Source organism: Carassius carassius, chromosome 29, assembly GCF_963082965.1.
Source record: "Carassius carassius chromosome 29, fCarCar2.1, whole genome shotgun sequence".
Taxonomy (NCBI): domain Eukaryota; kingdom Metazoa; phylum Chordata; class Actinopteri; order Cypriniformes; family Cyprinidae; genus Carassius; species Carassius carassius.
This window is the reverse complement of record NC_081783.1, coordinates 3,297,640-3,314,989: the sequence shown is the minus strand read 5'-3', so window position 1 is coordinate 3,314,989 and position 17,350 is coordinate 3,297,640. Positions and strand designations below refer to the sequence as shown.

General features: G+C 37.2%; 1 protein-coding gene across 2 annotated transcripts; it reads left to right on the top strand.

Moving 5' to 3' along the window:
* The first annotated feature begins 2,124 nt into the window (after window positions 1-2,124).
* On the top strand, window positions 2,125-15,832 carry LOC132109418 (matrin-3-like). Of its 2 annotated transcripts, none has more exons than XM_059515471.1 (21): window positions 2,125-2,255; window positions 4,763-5,649; window positions 6,028-6,089; window positions 6,439-6,477; window positions 6,565-6,668; window positions 6,909-6,970; window positions 7,704-7,820; window positions 7,957-8,082; window positions 8,158-8,319; window positions 9,370-9,494; window positions 9,584-10,166; window positions 10,954-11,074; window positions 11,204-11,223; window positions 11,318-11,440; window positions 11,712-11,840; window positions 13,497-13,619; window positions 13,704-13,834; window positions 13,917-14,208; window positions 14,816-14,954; window positions 15,227-15,342; window positions 15,516-15,832. In XM_059515471.1, the coding sequence occupies exons 2-21, from the start codon at window positions 4,885-4,887 to the stop codon at window positions 15,567-15,569; spliced, it is 3,393 nt and encodes a 1,130-aa protein (XP_059371454.1). In that variant the 5' UTR covers window positions 2,125-2,255; window positions 4,763-4,884; the 3' UTR covers window positions 15,570-15,832. The 2 variants fall into 2 exon arrangements, with proteins under 2 accessions (XP_059371454.1, XP_059371453.1); XM_059515470.1 differs by having other exon boundaries at window positions 13,917-14,244.
* Window positions 15,833-17,350: the final 1,518 nt, after the last annotated feature.

Genomic DNA, 17,350 nt, shown 5'->3' with positions numbered 1-17,350 from the left:
AGTCGCTAAATGTAGCGACGAAGACTCCAAGTTGGCAACTCCACAGCGGACCCGCTATTACTCGTGAGGTGTAACCAATCAGATAGCGTCGTGGGCGGGACATTGAGCAAGTCTGCAGAGTGGTGCATACAGAGAGACTGCGCGGCAGCCAGCCAAAGTAGCACATTTTAAGATAAAATTGACTTTAATTAAACCACAGAAATCGTGATAAGTTTTGTGATCCGTATCGCCACTAGTGTAGTCGCAGTGATCGCTTGGGGGGGGGGTTAAATTTATAAAATATATATTGGGGATAAAAATAATTAAGCAGAGGCAGGGATACATTGACTAGAAAGGGGGAAATCCCACGCATCCTCCCCACATCAAATCGCACCTTGATTATTCATCATCTTACATGATCTATCATGTCAGGGATCATGTCAGAAGCCTGGGGTTTTCTAATAATCCCATTGAAGCTACTAAACTGGATGTTTATGTAATGTCAAATGTTTCTATTTTGCTGTCTGAAGATTTGCAGATCAAAGTTTGTGTTCAGTAAATTTTCTTTATTTCTTTTATTTTAACTGATTGCTATTTTTATCCAGCAAGGATATGTTTGATAAATTGATAAAACGTGACAGTAAAGACTTATATTGTTTGAAAAGATTTCCATTTTGAATAAATGCTGTTCTTTTTAACTTTTAATTCATCAAAGAGTCCTGAAAAAAGTGCAGGTTCCAAAGAATATTAAGCAGCAAAATTGTAGATTGTGTGGCTGGAGTAAAAGCTGATAAAAGTTCAGCTTTGCATCACAGAATAAATTATATTTTACAGCATTTTAAACTAGCGAACAGTTATTTAAAATGGTAATGAATACTTTACAGTATTACTGTTTTTTCTGTACTTCTTATCAAATAAATACAGCCTTGGTGAGCGTGAGAGACTTCTTTAAAAATCATTAAAAATGATGGCAAGGAAGTGGAAACGTTTCAAAAACGACCCTTCAAAGACGTGTCGTGGGATCTGAGCATGCATCTGGAAGAAAGCCATCCATCTCTGTTGAATCTGAGCAGGAGTTTGTGCTCCTTCTCACCTTGCTTTCAGAGATAGGCTTCGCATTGAGGAAGGCTGATGATCAGTCTCTTGCTTTTGAGCTTGCCAAGATAAATGGCATCTGAGGGTTTTCAGAAGAGAAGCAAGGGGCAGGCTATTACTGGTTCAAGGGCTTTATGAAGCGAACCCCAGGCTGAAAATAAAGAAACCTTAGACCAGCCACAAGGATGAAAAAGAGCTGAAAAAAATTGTATATGATTATCCAAAACACACTCAATGCCTTGGAAATTAAAGATGTCCCTTCACATATTTGAAAGTGAGATGTATCAGGAATATCAGGAATGTATCAATCTCCTCTGAACAATCTGTCATGAAAACGAAAAATATGTTGAAAATTAATAAAAGCTTATAATCTGTTATTATTATTTTTATGACTGGTCTCACTGTGTTCTGGAATGTTCCACTAGAATATTACAGAAACATCTAGAATGTTCACATCCCTGCAAAATTAACTATGGAAGTTCTAACCTAACATTAGTATTTACCATAATATTGATGGTACATGAACGTAAATAGTACAATAATAATTGTACATATCACGGAATAACCAAAAAAAAAAAACAATTCATTGTGTAATGCAATTATTAAATTACATTATAGCACAAATTAATAATTTGTACTGCCGACTTGAATTTTAACAAGCAATGACTTTGGTTAGAGCTTAGAGCTGTTCTATTAGGTCTATCCCATTCATGTACTGGACACAAATGATGTCCATTGGTGTGCCCATAAGCTCCAAAAATGTTAAAGAGTCACATTTTCTGTTTCATGACATTATTCAAGGGTTACAAAACCAAACCCATGAGACTAGTCCTTTCTTCTGTCTTTTTTGTTCCAGTCTCTGAATATTCTGAAATCTGATTACGTCATGGCACTGACATCATATGCCATGTGACATCCAGAGCTTTATGGTTCACGAGTAAAAACAATTAAGGGGATTTTAGTGTTATGATATAATAAATGCTAGCAAATTAGAAGTTAATAAATTAGAAGTGTGGTTTTCGTTTTAACGAAAACTATTTAGGGCTTTTATTTTGCAATTCTTATCGGAAGTGAGGAACTCCGTAGTCATTTCCGCCTTCACGTTGTGCGCAGTTGTTCGCGTTTCACTCCGTTCGCCGTAAAGGACTTCAACCCAGAGGTTGGGAAAAAAAAAAAAAAATGTAAGTAGAAACACGGTGCATTTTAATGACAGATATGATGTTATACGATTTGTGTTTTAAGTACAGACTATAGTAAACTCGAGCTGCAGAGTTACTCGTTTAAAGGTCGCGGTGTAACGTTAGGGCCTTGTGCACGTTTAACGTCAACGTAGACCAGTGGCCTTTTTTGGTTTTCTTTTTGTTTTTGTTAGTTTTTTTAATCAAGATAATTCGTCCATGTGTTATGTTTAAAGGCGAATGTTTGCTTGGATTTTAGTTTAAAGTTACGTGATTCACCTAAAAAACGTTTTTACTCAGTTTCGCGCTTAATGTTGGTTAGCGGTCCTAAAACGAGAAGAATGTTATAATCGTAGCATCGGACTGACGCTCAGCGGACACTTTCCTTATCTAAAGCGGTAAAAGACATTGTTTTGATGTGTTTTCTGATATATTTCTTAAACACTTGTAAGGTTTCTGTCCAAGACATTCTCTGTATTTCTTTCATCTGCACTGAAGCTGTATAGTAGCAAGTAGGGCTATTGTCATATTTACACATTTGTGTTGTATTCATACTCTCTTTTTTTTAAATGCCTCATTCCAGTTCTGACTTCCACTGAGCTGATATATTTTCTTTACTAATGCATATAATTTCAAACTAACTTAATCAGTCTTCAGTAATGCCATAAAACGTTCAAATCCTATCAGCTGTTGCTATTTTAATGCCTAGTTGTACCATATTGTTCTTATCTTTCCACCAATCCTCTCTGGTCTTGTCATCAGTTTGCATTGCATTACAGCTCCGAAAGTCTTAAAACATAAGAATACATGCATACAGACCCTTTCCACTTCTCATGATTAGAATGTGAAAGTAGTTCCTGTCCTCTCTTTCAGCGGCCATTGTTAAGGAATAGTTTTTTCCCTCTTGCCATGAATTAAACAAACGAGGTGAACAACAGCATTACAAACTTTGATTTGAAGCAGAACAGGATTTGACAAACGGGCAAAAAGGTACACGACTTTGTATTTACAGGCTTTAAAGAGGGAATGAAATGTAATCCTATGAATTACCGCAAAACCAGTATGAAAATGAAATAATAATAATATAAAATGAAATATTTAAGTAGGTTTGTTTTTAACAGTTTGTAAGTTATCTTTACAAATTAATTCCCTTTCATTTTTTTCAATGGGATTTTCACTTCTGGAACCCAATTCCTTTCCTCCAACTTTAAAAGATAAAATCTTCTATTTTCTAAGATTTGGCAAAACTAAAAAATTAAATTCTAGATTGCATTAGACTTAAAATCTACCTCATCAACCTGAATGTTGTATTGCTTTTATAAAATGATTACAAAATATTACAAATGATTAAAACACATTAGGCATATTTAATGCAGTTTTATGTGATATTCTTCCATAACAAATTGTTGCCACAAAAACAGCAATTTTCATTGGTTACTACACGGTGGGTGATACATGGCTGAAACTGTACTGACCAATCAGATGTAAGGACTTTAATTTTTGTAATTGGAAGAGTAACAAATATAAGTGCAAGTTAAGACTTGCTCTTCTTTTTTTAAACTTTTTCTATTACCTTTTTCTCACATATAGTGCCTGCTGTTTTTGATTTGTTCATGTCCATGTGAAACTTTTATTTATACGATTCATCAAAACGTATGCTTTCCTGTTTTTCTTTTGTTAATTGGTCTATTTTTGGTTTTTGGCCGCACAGTAACCACTGGTTTTATACTAATACTGATACTGTACATTTCTGCCTGTCTTATACGACACACTTTTCTCATTTCAGCTTTCCAAAAACAGAGATGACAACCTTCTAAATAAAATAATAAAAATATAAATAGCTTGTCAAGTGAGACACCATTATGTGTATATATATATTTCCCATTTTTGACATTTTTATACCATCTTTTCCATTACAAACACTACAGTTTGAAATCAGTTAATGTGTAAATTTTCACTTTTCTTTGGATGGAGATGCATATCTTGTTCAGAAAATCCTGTGCTCTCTTTGCACCCCATGTGTTTCACTTGAGCCCAACTATTGGCTGTTATCAAGACCTCTTGATGCCAAATTATTTAAGTGCTAAAGTTGATTAGCTTTGATTCGGTTAACTTTGTTTCCGTTCATGGATTTCTGATTTGTAGTTTTTGGTCATGCAGTACAACTTAAAGGCATGAACACTATCTCTCCCTGGTTCTCTCCTAACCAAGAGACTTCAATGCTTTCCCTGTCTTTCCCATTCACATTTAAGGATCTAAATTAAAAAAAAAATTCCCCTTCAAAGCTCTGTTGTACTTTCCCAATAAATTACTCTTCATGGTACTTATAAATCTTCATTTTATGGTCTATTTGGTCAGTGTACCAAACTATCCACTGTCATTTGTAAATAATTTTGACTTCTGTTACTTGCATTGTATGGATTTGTGGAGCTCACTGTCTTGCTTTCCTATGCCACTGCTAATCATTTCGCGAGCATGCTAGAAATCATTGCTCCATTGTGTTTCTGCAGACCTGTTTCATTCTGGAGGAGCTCTCTTTTATCGATCCAGGCTTAAATCGACGGATTGTCCTTCTGGGGACTTTTTGATTCGCTTTTGTTCCTCTCTTTTTCTACTCGTCCAGAGTGCCGTCATGTCCCAGAAACTGACCGGTGATGATGCTCAGAAAGGCTTTGCTGTTGGCCGTGGGCTTTTGGCAGCCGCCGAGACTTTGAACTTTAGTATGGGTGAGACGCACTCGGACCCCTACGGCTCGTCTTCCCAGTCTCATGGCATGTCTGGTTCGGGTGGAGGGGATGGAAAAGACCACGACTCTCAGCTCTCCCGCCGAGCGGGCAGCCACATTAGCAATACCATGAAACTGTTCGCCAGCCTAGGCCTGTCGCCCACCGATCTAGACGCGCTGGCGCAGGTTCCAGAGGAGAACATCAGTGTGGAGACCTTGCCCCATCTTATCATGCAACTAAAGAACCGCAAGATGGAAGCCGGCCGCCGCATGTCTGGTGACATGTCTACCCTTTCTTCTGAGTCTTCATATAGAGGCGGCCGAGACGATTGGGGCGGCTCGCAGGGTGGAAGATTGGACCGTTCCGGAGGACAGACTCAAAGCCGCTCGCAAGGCGACTTCGGTTATACCTCCACACAAGACTCGTCCGGTCGTGGATACGACATGTTAGATTACAGCAGCGGTAGCGGCAGAGACCGCCAGTATTCTGGTCTTTCCCATGAGTCCTACCGCAGCCTTGGCATGTCGACGTCATCGCCATCTGACGACATGTTCATGCAGAGAAGAATGGGCACCCCGTCTCAGGGAAAAGTGCAGGATTTCTTGGGAGTCATGCCCCTCATGTTTCCCCATCTGTGCTCCCTTTGCGATTTTGATGTGCACTCTGTCATGGTGAGTAATTCAAGCCGTTTGTCTTCTGCACACACACTTCTTTCTTCTTGAGTCCTGCTTATTGAAGAAGACCCTCTTTAAACATCATTTGTTGCATTTAAATAAACAAAATTGGACATGAACTGTCGTTAGCTGTATTACTGACTTCTTGGTCTTTATGCTTGGCTTCAGTTAGGAAAGATAGTATGTAGATCTCTTTTCTGCTCCATACCAGTACTCCTTTGTTGCTCGTACTTCTAGTCAAAAAAGGGTAACTTGTCAAGCTAGCTCTGAGCCACTTTGTCAAGCCTTGAATTGTTTAGATCTCACAGCATGTGCAAGCAATGTTGTTAAATTACATTAAGATAATTTGTTTCCTCTTTTCCTGTATTTGTGAAGGAATGGACTCAACACACGAATGGGATTCGTCACTCTGAAAACCGCAAACTCCTTCTGCAAATGTAAGTTTGTAACATGTAACAACACCAGAGGGTTAAAAGAAATTATGAAGCAATTCAGTGTGTCACCACGAATCAATCAAAGTAAACCCCTTCAAATTCATAAAGATAGTGACTCTAACATTGTAGATATTTAAATGCATTCATCAGCCTACTCGTAATATAAAAAGCAAATATAAAGAACCTATTACTTTTTTGTTGTTGTTTTGAATGTAGCCTTCGATATCTTAATCGAATTCTAGTGCATTAAGTTGCCATGTAAGACTTCTACACATGGTTGCTTTTGCAGTGTTAACATTTAGAGCTCAGCAATTCAAAAGGACCTGAAAACTGTTTCCTGTTGTTTTAATAGGTACCCAGACTGGGACCCTCAATTGCCCTCCAGTCGCAAGTAAGTAGTACTTTCATAAGTGTGATGCACCCTGCTTTTAATGAATAAAATAGTTGCATTAGAGCATTAAAAATACATTCTTCTCAGGTCAACATCCCTTTCCCTTGAAACAAAAAGTCGATCGGATGGCTTGTTGGGGGCGGCTCCAATTGCTGCCAGTCTACAAAGAACAGGGATGAGCTCCAGCTGGGGTAAATAAATCTGTGAGAGAGGATGCAGTCTGGTCTAAAACAATTACTTTCAACTATCTCTTTCCTGAATCAGCAATCTACTTTTATTCTGTGTCTTTGAGAGCAGTCTGTAATGTAAATGTCTTCTGTGGGTTTCACTGATTAACAAAAACAGTACAGTGAACTTGAAGATGACAAAACATTTTCTTGTGATGCACTGGCTAATTTGGGTCGTTTAAATGAGTCTCAAAAATGTTTCAGGACCTGATTCCAGTATGGGAATGACAAGTAAAATGACGTCGTATTCAACAGTACCACCCAAGGTAATAATGTACTGAAAGTTATTTGTTTTTGTTGTGATGTTAAAGGTGCTGTATAGAATATAATTGTGCTAAAGCATACAAATACCATATGGTATCAGATATTTAGGATACATATTAAGTTCACATACTTGTTTCTCTGAAAAACAATGCTACAGTCAGTTATTCTATTTTTGAAAATGTGTGTTCTGTGTCGGAATGACTGTTTTTGTTTTGGTCTGTGTGACTCCGCCCACTGCCAATTTAATCAGTAGTATTTCAACACACTGTGCTGCCAGTTCGCTAAAAACACAGGGTATTGCACCCATGGAAGCTTTCTAAACAAACTGGGTCAGAGATCACAGATTCTAGCCAACCTAAAAGGTCTCTGCATACATCTAAAAATCTCTATGACCAGTTGAATATTATGTGGTTAAATCAACTCAAGTTACAGTACAAGACTTGTTGCCTTTCGCTGTCAGTTGCGCTAATTTCTTTAGAGCGTCCTCAATCTAGCAACCTGTGTAAGTGTCGTGTCTGAGGAGGAGGGTGCAGGAGAAATGACTCTTTAGTGCTTTGAATTTGGAATGATGTACCCATTTCAACTAGATGTCTATTAAATACTGCCCCTTTAAAACTGTGTAGCATTGAAATGTATCTGCAATTAACATACTGGTGTATATATAAACAGGACATTTTTTTAGGTCTTTTGATTAAGTGAATAGTGTTTGTACACTTATTAATGTTTTTGTTTTAGATAAGAAGTAGGGTGGTTGTCGCAAAATACGAAAGGAAGCCGATGTCTCCAAACAGCCTGTTTGCCCTGGCAAAACCCTTTGGCACCATCTGTGAACATTTGATACTGAAGAACAAGGTAGTAACTGTACATATTTGAATGGTCATTGAAGATCATAAGTCATTTTACCTCATTTTGGAATGTGAATGTCCATAATTAGTATCTGTTCTGAGTGCATAATGTTTATTACATTCATTATTTGTATTTTTCAAAGGCTTTCCTAGAGATGCAGACTCATGAGGAGGCTTTGGCCATGGCCAATTATTACCAGCGTAAACCTGCCATTTTGCATGGGAAAGAGATACACATTTATTTGTCAAAGGAACTGATGGCTATTGAGGTAAGAATGTTTCTTAGTTATACAAGTTATACAAATCAAGCAGTCAGCTAAATCTTATTTGCTTTATCGATAAAGAAAAGTGGAAGGTCGGACAGAGAAACTAGGCCCATGAAGAGAGGCGTCAGCCAGGTGGTGTTTTTCTCCAATTTACCACGAGGTGGTGAGAAGAAAATGGAGCTCCTCACAATAGCTCGTAGATTTGGCACGGTTGAGAAGCATCTCTTTCTGAATGATGAGGTAAGTTACATATGCAGCATGCATCTTTAAAATATGTCCCGTTTCATGGGTTTCTTTTAGGGCCTACCCAAATTTATCCACCAAAAAAAAAAAAAGATATATATATATATTATAAACGGCTATAGCAGTCATTTGTTTTTATAACAAAGGAACCATATTTTTCAAACAAAAGAGTCAGCAAAAACTCCATTCAGATTGTTAAACATTAATATTATGCATTTGGCAGATGCTTTTATCCAAAACGACTTGCATTGCATTAAAAGGAACATCAATAATGAAATCCATGAGTTGCTAGCATTATGCTCTAATGTTTGAGCTACAGAAATCATGTAAAATACAGTAAACGTCAAGTTAAAAAATAATCCAGGCAAGTTCTCCACATTGTTTTGTTCATTGTCATTCATTTTGTGAATGAAGAAAATATTGAAGAATAATTATTTTTGTGCAATTTGCGTTCCAATATACGTTTTAACAGTATATAGTTAGTTATAAATGGTAGTTATGTACATATTCTTACTAAAACATTTTGGGAACACTTGATTTTAAAAACCAATTCTTACCATTAACATTTTAATAGCATAATGGCTATTTATTAGTACTTGAAAGCATATACTAATGCCTTATTCTGCATGACTATATTTTAGACTCCAAATGAAGAGTTTATTGAAGCAGAAGTAGTAGTGAATAGTTAATAAATAGTGACAAATTGGACCTTAAAATAAAGCGTGACCAATATTTTAGTTGCAGCTGTGACACAAGGACTTTTGTGAACTTATTTTGAGTATTAACAAATCAGAATTAACAGATTTTTATTTTTTTTATTGAGCTGATTTAAAGAAATCTAATTTATTTATAGGGTGTTTATTAACATCTCTGACCTAGTAATCTCCTGCTTGCAAGTGACAGGGCATGGAGGGATTGCAAAACTAATCAGATTACACACCGAAAACTCCCATGAAAAGATTTTGGCCTTATATTGCAAAAACACTGGATATTTGACATTCACACTCAGTTCTGAGCTTTTTCTCACTTCGACTTATTTTAAAACAGGCATTTGTGCAACTGAGCAATCCTGAGGATGCAGAGATGTTGGTGAAGTACTACACCATCAATCCTTTGACTATCAGTAAAAGATCCATTCGACTGAACATCTGCACAAAGTATAAGACTCTAACGTAAGTTATCCTTCCTGTCCAGAGAAACCACTTACAGCTTTAAAAAGAAAACCAAACCAAATGTGCTGTAAATGTGCTTGATGTTCCAGGGTCCCACCAGGCAAAGGCGATCAACCAAGGGAAGCACCTCCCCGTAAGAGCAGCACTAGCAGCAGAACAAGTGATAAACCTTCATCGAAGACCCAGAGGTCCTCCTCTACATCCAAATCCAAAGGAAGCTCTGTTGAGAAAGAAGAGCAACCAAAGCCTGAGGAAGCCGAAGCCCTAGGCGGTGGGTCTGGAGATGAAGATGCTGATGTTATGGAAGCACGTGATGGAGATGAAGAGGGTTTTGAAGAAGCAGATGCAGGAGATGTCGAAACCTCCTGTGATCCAGAGCAAGCCACCCAACAGCAAGAAGATATTGATGACACCAATGTAGAGGAGGAGGAGAATGAGAATGAGGTGGGGGAGGACCCTGAAGCGCAGCAAGCCAGAGATGACTCCCATGATGCCGAGACCGCAGAAAACCAAGAGGACTCTGATGAAAAACAAGAAGAGACTGAGGTGGAGGAACCTGCAGCATCTGAAGCAGAGCAGAAGGAGGACACCTCTGATCATCCTAAAGACCTCGAGGAACAGAATGAAGAACAGCCTGAAGATGAGGGTGCTGAAGAGGACAATGCAGAGCAGGCAGGACCTTTGGCACATATTCTGAAATGCCTCTGTCTAATTCTTTGTTGCTTGGATGGTTCTTAAAAAATTCAAATTGTTGTTTACTCTTAAACGTGAAGAAGTATTCATGTAGATATATTCCACACGACAAAAGCGTACAGTTTCCAGTGGTTGTCAGTCTCCAAAAAGGACCAAAAACAGCTTTATTAAAAGTATGCAGTAAAAAACCGTGTTACATTTACGGGAAAAAGCTTGCCCCTGTGGTTGTCAGAAATGACTAAAAATACTGTCACAGTGTTTACGGTTTTACAGAATGGCATTTTGGTAGTTGTATATTTTACAACTTATTACTTTATATTTTAAATGAAATGATAATATACCAATCTTCTTGAATTTGCAAAATCTGCATTTTAACTTCAGGGGACTCCGGGAATGTAATTTTACTGCTTTTCCACCATATCAGGCACCTCCCCCTTGATGAGTGGACACGCCCCTTACTGGTGATTGGCTACAAGTGGCGCTCAGTCTGATCCACTTTCAGCAGCTTATTGCACTTTCAACCATTTCTTATTTGTATTTTTTATAGTCCATACCTCTCATCTGCTGTTTTCCAAGTCTTCTACAGCTGTACAGTTGTATGAACCACTTTTATTCTTTTTGGTCGTCTTTGGAGCTTGACAGTCCTGATCACTATTCATCACAGCATATATATTCTTTTTTAGGTTGAAATACTCCTTTAATATAAATTGCATGTTTTACACTCATTTGACCTGCATTTCTGTTGACTCTGTGTATTTGCTTGTAGGAGGGTCAAAGCGAAACCGATTTTCCTGAGAACATAGATGAGTTTGTGACCCTTGATGAGTTAGCAGAGGACGAGGACGCTGACAAACAAGACTCAAAGTCCAAAGCTAAAAACACATCAGGTACTGCTCTTGAGCAATGACAGTGGCTTTAGTGTTAAATTAGTTATAAGTTGTTAAATGAAAGATTAAACAGTTTTTTTGTGTGTAGTAAGTCCATTTAAATGATGCATCTTATCTTGTATGTTTCAGGAAGCTACAAGGATAATGGAGTAAGCTTGCATATACTTGAAAATTAATTTGCAACTTGTCTGTACATTGATGTACTGATTTTGTTGGATATTAATGTATGTCCTCTAATTGTAGGGATTGAGAGTTGTGAATGTCGTTGGGTTTAAACGTGGCTACGGTTATCTGGATGAAGTCCTTGCTCTTGCAAAGCCATTTGGTAAAGTGGTGCGGCACCTGGTTTTGGATGTGAGGCCTGAGGTAACCGCTCCCAGATGTACTGTTCAGGACACCTCACTGACCGCAGCTTTGCTGTAGCTTTCCCAAAATTTGTGCTATCCAAAAATCAATGCTAGATTATTAAATGTGTATAAGTGTTTATTATGCATTGAAAGGCTGTGTAATATAGTGCAATTTGGCTGGAGAGAATGTTTTTGTCATTCCTCTCGGCTATAAAGCAAAGAACAGTCTGTGTTCAATGAATTATGCTCAAATAGCCTGAAGGTTGTTGTTTTTTGGTGCTCTGTGTTAGGCCTTTCTGGAGCTCTCCAGTGAACAAGAGGCAAAAGCGATGGCTAGTTTCTACAGTGGAAATGTCATGCCATCTGTGTGTGGAAAGCCTGTGAAGGTCTATCATTCACAATCCTATCCAACCATCCAGGTAAGACTTGGGCTTATTAAAGGGATAGTTTACCCAAAATTAAAACTTGCTGTTAATTTACTCACCCTTTAGACCATCCAAGATGTTGGTAAGTGTTTTTTTTTTTTTTTATTCAGTAGAACAGTAAAGATGTTTAGCTATAACTGTGCTCCTTGCTGATTCATAGCGTTCAAGTCAGCTGCTGCCTGTCTTTAAGAATAAGAAAAGCAAATCAAGGGAAACCAAACTAATACCCCTGGCTAATTACGATATATTTAATTCTTATGAATCTGTCTGTGCAAGAAACTGATCACTATTTACATTAATATCTGTAATCCAGAGCCTCAGGTAAATGTTCTGGAGTGATGTCTGGTTGCAAGAGTCATTTTTTTTAACCTCTTAACCTGGACTTGTCAAACCAGTTCATCAAGTCAAATCATCTGAAACCGTTTGCGGTACAAGCAGCACAGATGTACAAGTTAGTTATCCAAAACTCACTTCCAGATGCCTGACAGTCACTCCGACTGGAAATGAGCCAAAATACAGGCATATCTGGCCCTCTGATGTATGAATCATTCAGCGCTCCGGTTCCTCCAAAAGTCACTGAACTGAGAAAATAGTTTGTCTTGGACTGAAGACCAGTGAGCCGCTCATATGCGCATGAATGAACTAAGCACTCAAATGAAAGGGAAAAATTAATTTTTTTTTGAAAAAGGTGAGCTGTTGAAGAACAGTTTATTGACTTCATGTGTTCAAACATCCACATTTCACATCACTGGTGGGTACTTTAATGGTAATTAGGTATACGTGGCTTCATTGCATGATTAGGTGAGCAAGCAAGTCAACTGAAACAAATCAACGAAACCGACTTCAAGAAAGATTAGATTTCTTAGATCAGATTCAACTTTATTATAGTCAATATGCAGAGTACAGCTACAGAGCTAATGAAATGCAGTTAGCATCAAACTAACTGCAGAGTAAGTGAAGCTATGATTTACAGAATGTACAGTGGAGTTGCTATAAACAATATTAAGCAGAATATGAATAGGATTGCAATGAAGGATTGTATATATACATTATGAACAGCAGCAACGTAAGAACTGGAAATAAAGTTGGCTGAGTGTACAATAGCATTGTAAATGTATCCTATACAAAATATCAGTAGTGCAAAAATATTTTTATAGAAATAGTTTACTGTGCATTGTACAGTAACAACGTTAGACCATTTACAGTGTAATAGCGTGAACATTGTACAGTCTCTGCAAAATATGAGTAGTATTTGTGGAAAATAATCAGATTTCCCTGTTTCCTGAGGCTCTGTATTACAGGTAATAGTGTTGTAAATAATGATCAATTTCTTGAACAGACTGATCGTTCCACTTCATAAGATCTCAATATATTGTCATGAGCCTTGACTATTAATTTTGCGTTTCCTGATTTTTGTATTGTTTTTTTTTTTAATACTCAAAAAATGGGCAGCCCCTACCTTGCACATTTCAGCAAAAAAAAAAAATCTTTAATGCTCAATTGAGAAAAAAAAACTACATTTTTGATTTCCTGGGGGTGAGAAAATCAACCGCAAATATACATTTTTGGGTGAACTATCCCTGTAACTCTCGGGGAATACTGAATCTAAAAGGAGCAGAATCTAACACTGTTTATGTGTAATGTCTACAGAGCGGCAGAGTCATCTACGTTCGTAATATTCCATCCTTCAAAGGCTCAGATGCCTTAATTCTGAAAATCGCAGAACCATTTGGAAAAGTTAAGAGATACTTTCTGAACCGAATACGCAATGAGGTAATGTAAAAATTTGACACTTTCTGGCGGATACATAATCAAAATAAATATGGTGTTCAAAATATCTGTGGTATTTTTGCTCAGTGCTTCATTGAGATGGAAAGATGGGAAGATGCTGAGAAAATGGCAGAAACCTACAAGGAAAATCGACCTAAATTTGAAGGCAAACGACTGCTTGTCTACATGAGCAGGAAATACAAGCAACTAAAAAATGGGTCAGTTGTAAATTCAGATTCCTTTTTTTTTTCTCAAAGAATGTTGCATGGCATCTGTTTTGACAATATAATCTTCTCCCAGACACAGACCTCCAAACCCAGAGCCTGAGGAGAAACGGCCGCTCAAGAGGGAGCGCTCCAGAGAGTCTGAGACACAGAGCAACTCCTCTGGCAAAAGTAAGAATAAGAGAGAGGAAGAGCCTTCTGTCAAGAAGATGAAGGTGGAAGAGCCTGTCACTGATAAAGCTGAGAAAGAGGAGAGCCAGGAAGAGAAGGAAAGCCAAAATGTTCCAACAGAAACTGTTCCTGAAGTGATGAGCGAGCCAGAGGAACAACAAATCAAAGAAACCTCAGAGCACCAGAATATGGAGACTGTGAGTGACCTCATTAGTCCTTCCCTTTTGGATGAGGTTAGCATTCTTATTTATGAATGAGCTCTGCCTTTAATAGAATGAAAATTTACTGAAACACACTCTCAGGACATTTAAAAGGTATATGAGTTTGTTTTTTCATGGGAACTGATGTGCAGTAATTTAGCATTACATCACTAGCTCACAATTGGATCCTTTGCAGTGAATGGGTGCCGTCAGAATGAGAGTGCAAACAGCTGATAAAAACATCACTCCACTTCATCAATTAACACCTTGTAAAGCAAAAGCTTCTTGCTTGCAAAAAACAAATCCATCAAAACGTAATTACCACTTTATTATGGTCCATAATCCATAATAACTCTTCCTCCAGTTAAAAAGTTGTCGCATCTGCAACAAGAGAAAAATATGCACATCTCAAAGCAGTGTTTATAAGCCAAAATCGTTATGAACAAATATATGGGTGGATTTTGATATCAGAGAACAACAGGGATTGGCTTTTTATAGATTATGGGGTCATATTTTGATAAAATAGATAACTCTTTTACCTACTTTTTTTCAAAATGCTCCCTACAGGATGTACTTGATTTATCTACTGCTTTCCTTTGCCCAGGAGCCACAAGATGAAGAGACTACTCCCCCTGAATCAGAGAAGACGACTGAAGAAAAACCCATTACAACAACACCATCTGAAATGAAGCTTGACACTTGCCATGCTACTCTTGAGCCATATGATCCTAAGGTCCCAGTGGGTAAGATGGCTTTGGTTTTTGCAAAGAAATAAGTTTGACGTAACAAACCTGTGGATCGAGTCTTGTTCAAGAACGTGAAATGAAAAAATCACACTAATATATGGCAATAAATCAGTTGGGATTTGCTGCTAAATGCTTTAAATGAATCAATGTATGTCTTATGAAAACCCGATGTGCCCTGACTTTTTTTTTTAGTCACTATTTGTGTAATATAGTCCTGATAGATCGCTTGTAAGGAGTCTCATTAATGAATCCCGTTCGACCCGTCTCAGGTGTGGAGTTTGTGAAGATGGGATATTACTGCAGAGTCTGCTTCCTGTTTTACTCGAATGAAGACACTGCAAAGAAGATCCACTGCAGCAGCCAAGCACACTACGATAAGCTAAAGGTGACCATTTCTTTTCATCTCATCATCACATCACTTGTAATGCACTAACTGTAAAAACTTAAGATGTCAGAAAAGGACAGGTCTAGATTATGTATTACTTTTACTTTTTTAGTAGTAAATATCAGAATTATTACATTGACATTTTTGATTCTTTTTTTTTTTTTTATCAACAGAAATATCTGGAAAAGGAGAAGGCCAAAGCACAGAGTAATGGAGCGAAGAAATGAACCGTTCAGCTGGAACATCTCTTAATATGTCCCTCGTACTATTTTTGTGTTTTCTGTGAATTTTTGTTTGTTTTTTTCTAACAAAGATTAGACTGAGGTTTCGCTCTTTTTAAAGTAGTAATGAAAGATGACACATTCATAAATCATATACCTGCCTGTTCTGTTATAGAGATTTAGATGTGTAGTTTTAACACATTTTACACCTTAATCGCTACTACTACAGCTGTATTTTTTCCCTTTTATTAAATTTCAGCATTCCTCAGGCTTTGACTCTTTAATATTTGTTTTTTTCTATTTAGTATTCTGTGAAAGGAGAACCTATTCATGGCTCCATTTATGTAGTCAGAGCATGAAGTGAATCTGCTAATGAGTTAGTCACAAGAAGTTTTAAAACGTAAACCCTTTTGTGAAACTCAATTTCTCTGGTATATAATTTAAAGGGTTAGTTCACCCAAAAATGAAAATTCGTCCATGTTTTACTCGCCCTCGAAGCATCGTAGATGTATGTGACTTTTCTTTCAGTCGAATCCAATCGGAGTTGTATTAAAAATTGTCCTTGCTCTTCCAAGCTTTTCGATTGGGTAAGCTGGTGTCTGTTGTCAGCAGTTAAGAAGACGTGAAATAAAGGTCACGCATCTGAAATGAAATGTACCTCACACAGCTCCAGGGGGTGAATAAAGGCTCACTGTCTCTAAAGTTACATGCGATATTGGTATACACTTTTTTTCTAAGGTGAATAGCATTTCAGGAGAATGACTTAGTCATAAAAACCATAAACTGTTCATCTAGGTGTCAACTATAATGCACACCTTTTACATTTTTTATATGTATTAAACTGTAACTCCTATGTAAATTCTGCTACTTTTTCTAATGTTTTGGAACGTTAAAGCTCAATAGCATTTGAGAAGGAAGGCACATTTTTTTTAAAAATATATCTATTAAAATAAATTGTAAATATTTGCATTTGTTCAAATATTTACTTAATCTTTCATTTTTTGCCACCTTTTTGCTTTGACACAGCCCCTATAATTTGTCAAAAAAATAAATAAAAGAAACACGTGGACATCACAACCCTTACAAAAATGAACCATGGTTTTATCATAGTAAAACTGCTTAATTTTCTTTTGCATGATTTCTGAATGATTGAGATTATAAAATAAATTGGACAACTGTATTAATAAAGTCATAGCCATAGCCATGTTTCCTTAATACGAGACCTAACTCCTGTTACATTTTGTAAATATAAAAATATCGTCATACAAATGAGGAGATACAAACTAATAAATGTATTGTGCATAAATGGTTAGAGTGAAAACATTACTGTAGTATTAACCCTATCACTATATAACTATATCACAGTCATTTTAATATGTGTTGTGTAGTGCACATACCAAGACAGTGTGCACTAAATCTGATTTACAGTCAGTGTTTCAGGAGACTCGGACTGATCCCTCTCAGCCCAGACAGGAACCCTATAGAGCAAAACAAAGATTTATCCACTGCTTTCCTTTGACCACAGTAGGCTGCTGTTGTTGTATCAGAGAAGAGCACCTCAAATAAAGCTAGAATCTAGAAGCGCTGCTCTTGGTGATGTCCCAGTTGGTAAGATTGATTTTATTTAGCTAATAAATAGTTTTACGAAGCCAGTCATTTGACTTGGTTTGTATTAGAAGAAGTGTGCAAAAAACTGCTATCAGAACTGCGTTCTGAAGTCTGAAAATTACAGTTCTACAAAAAAGAAAAGATGATTACACTGTACAACGTAAATCGTATTTAGTATT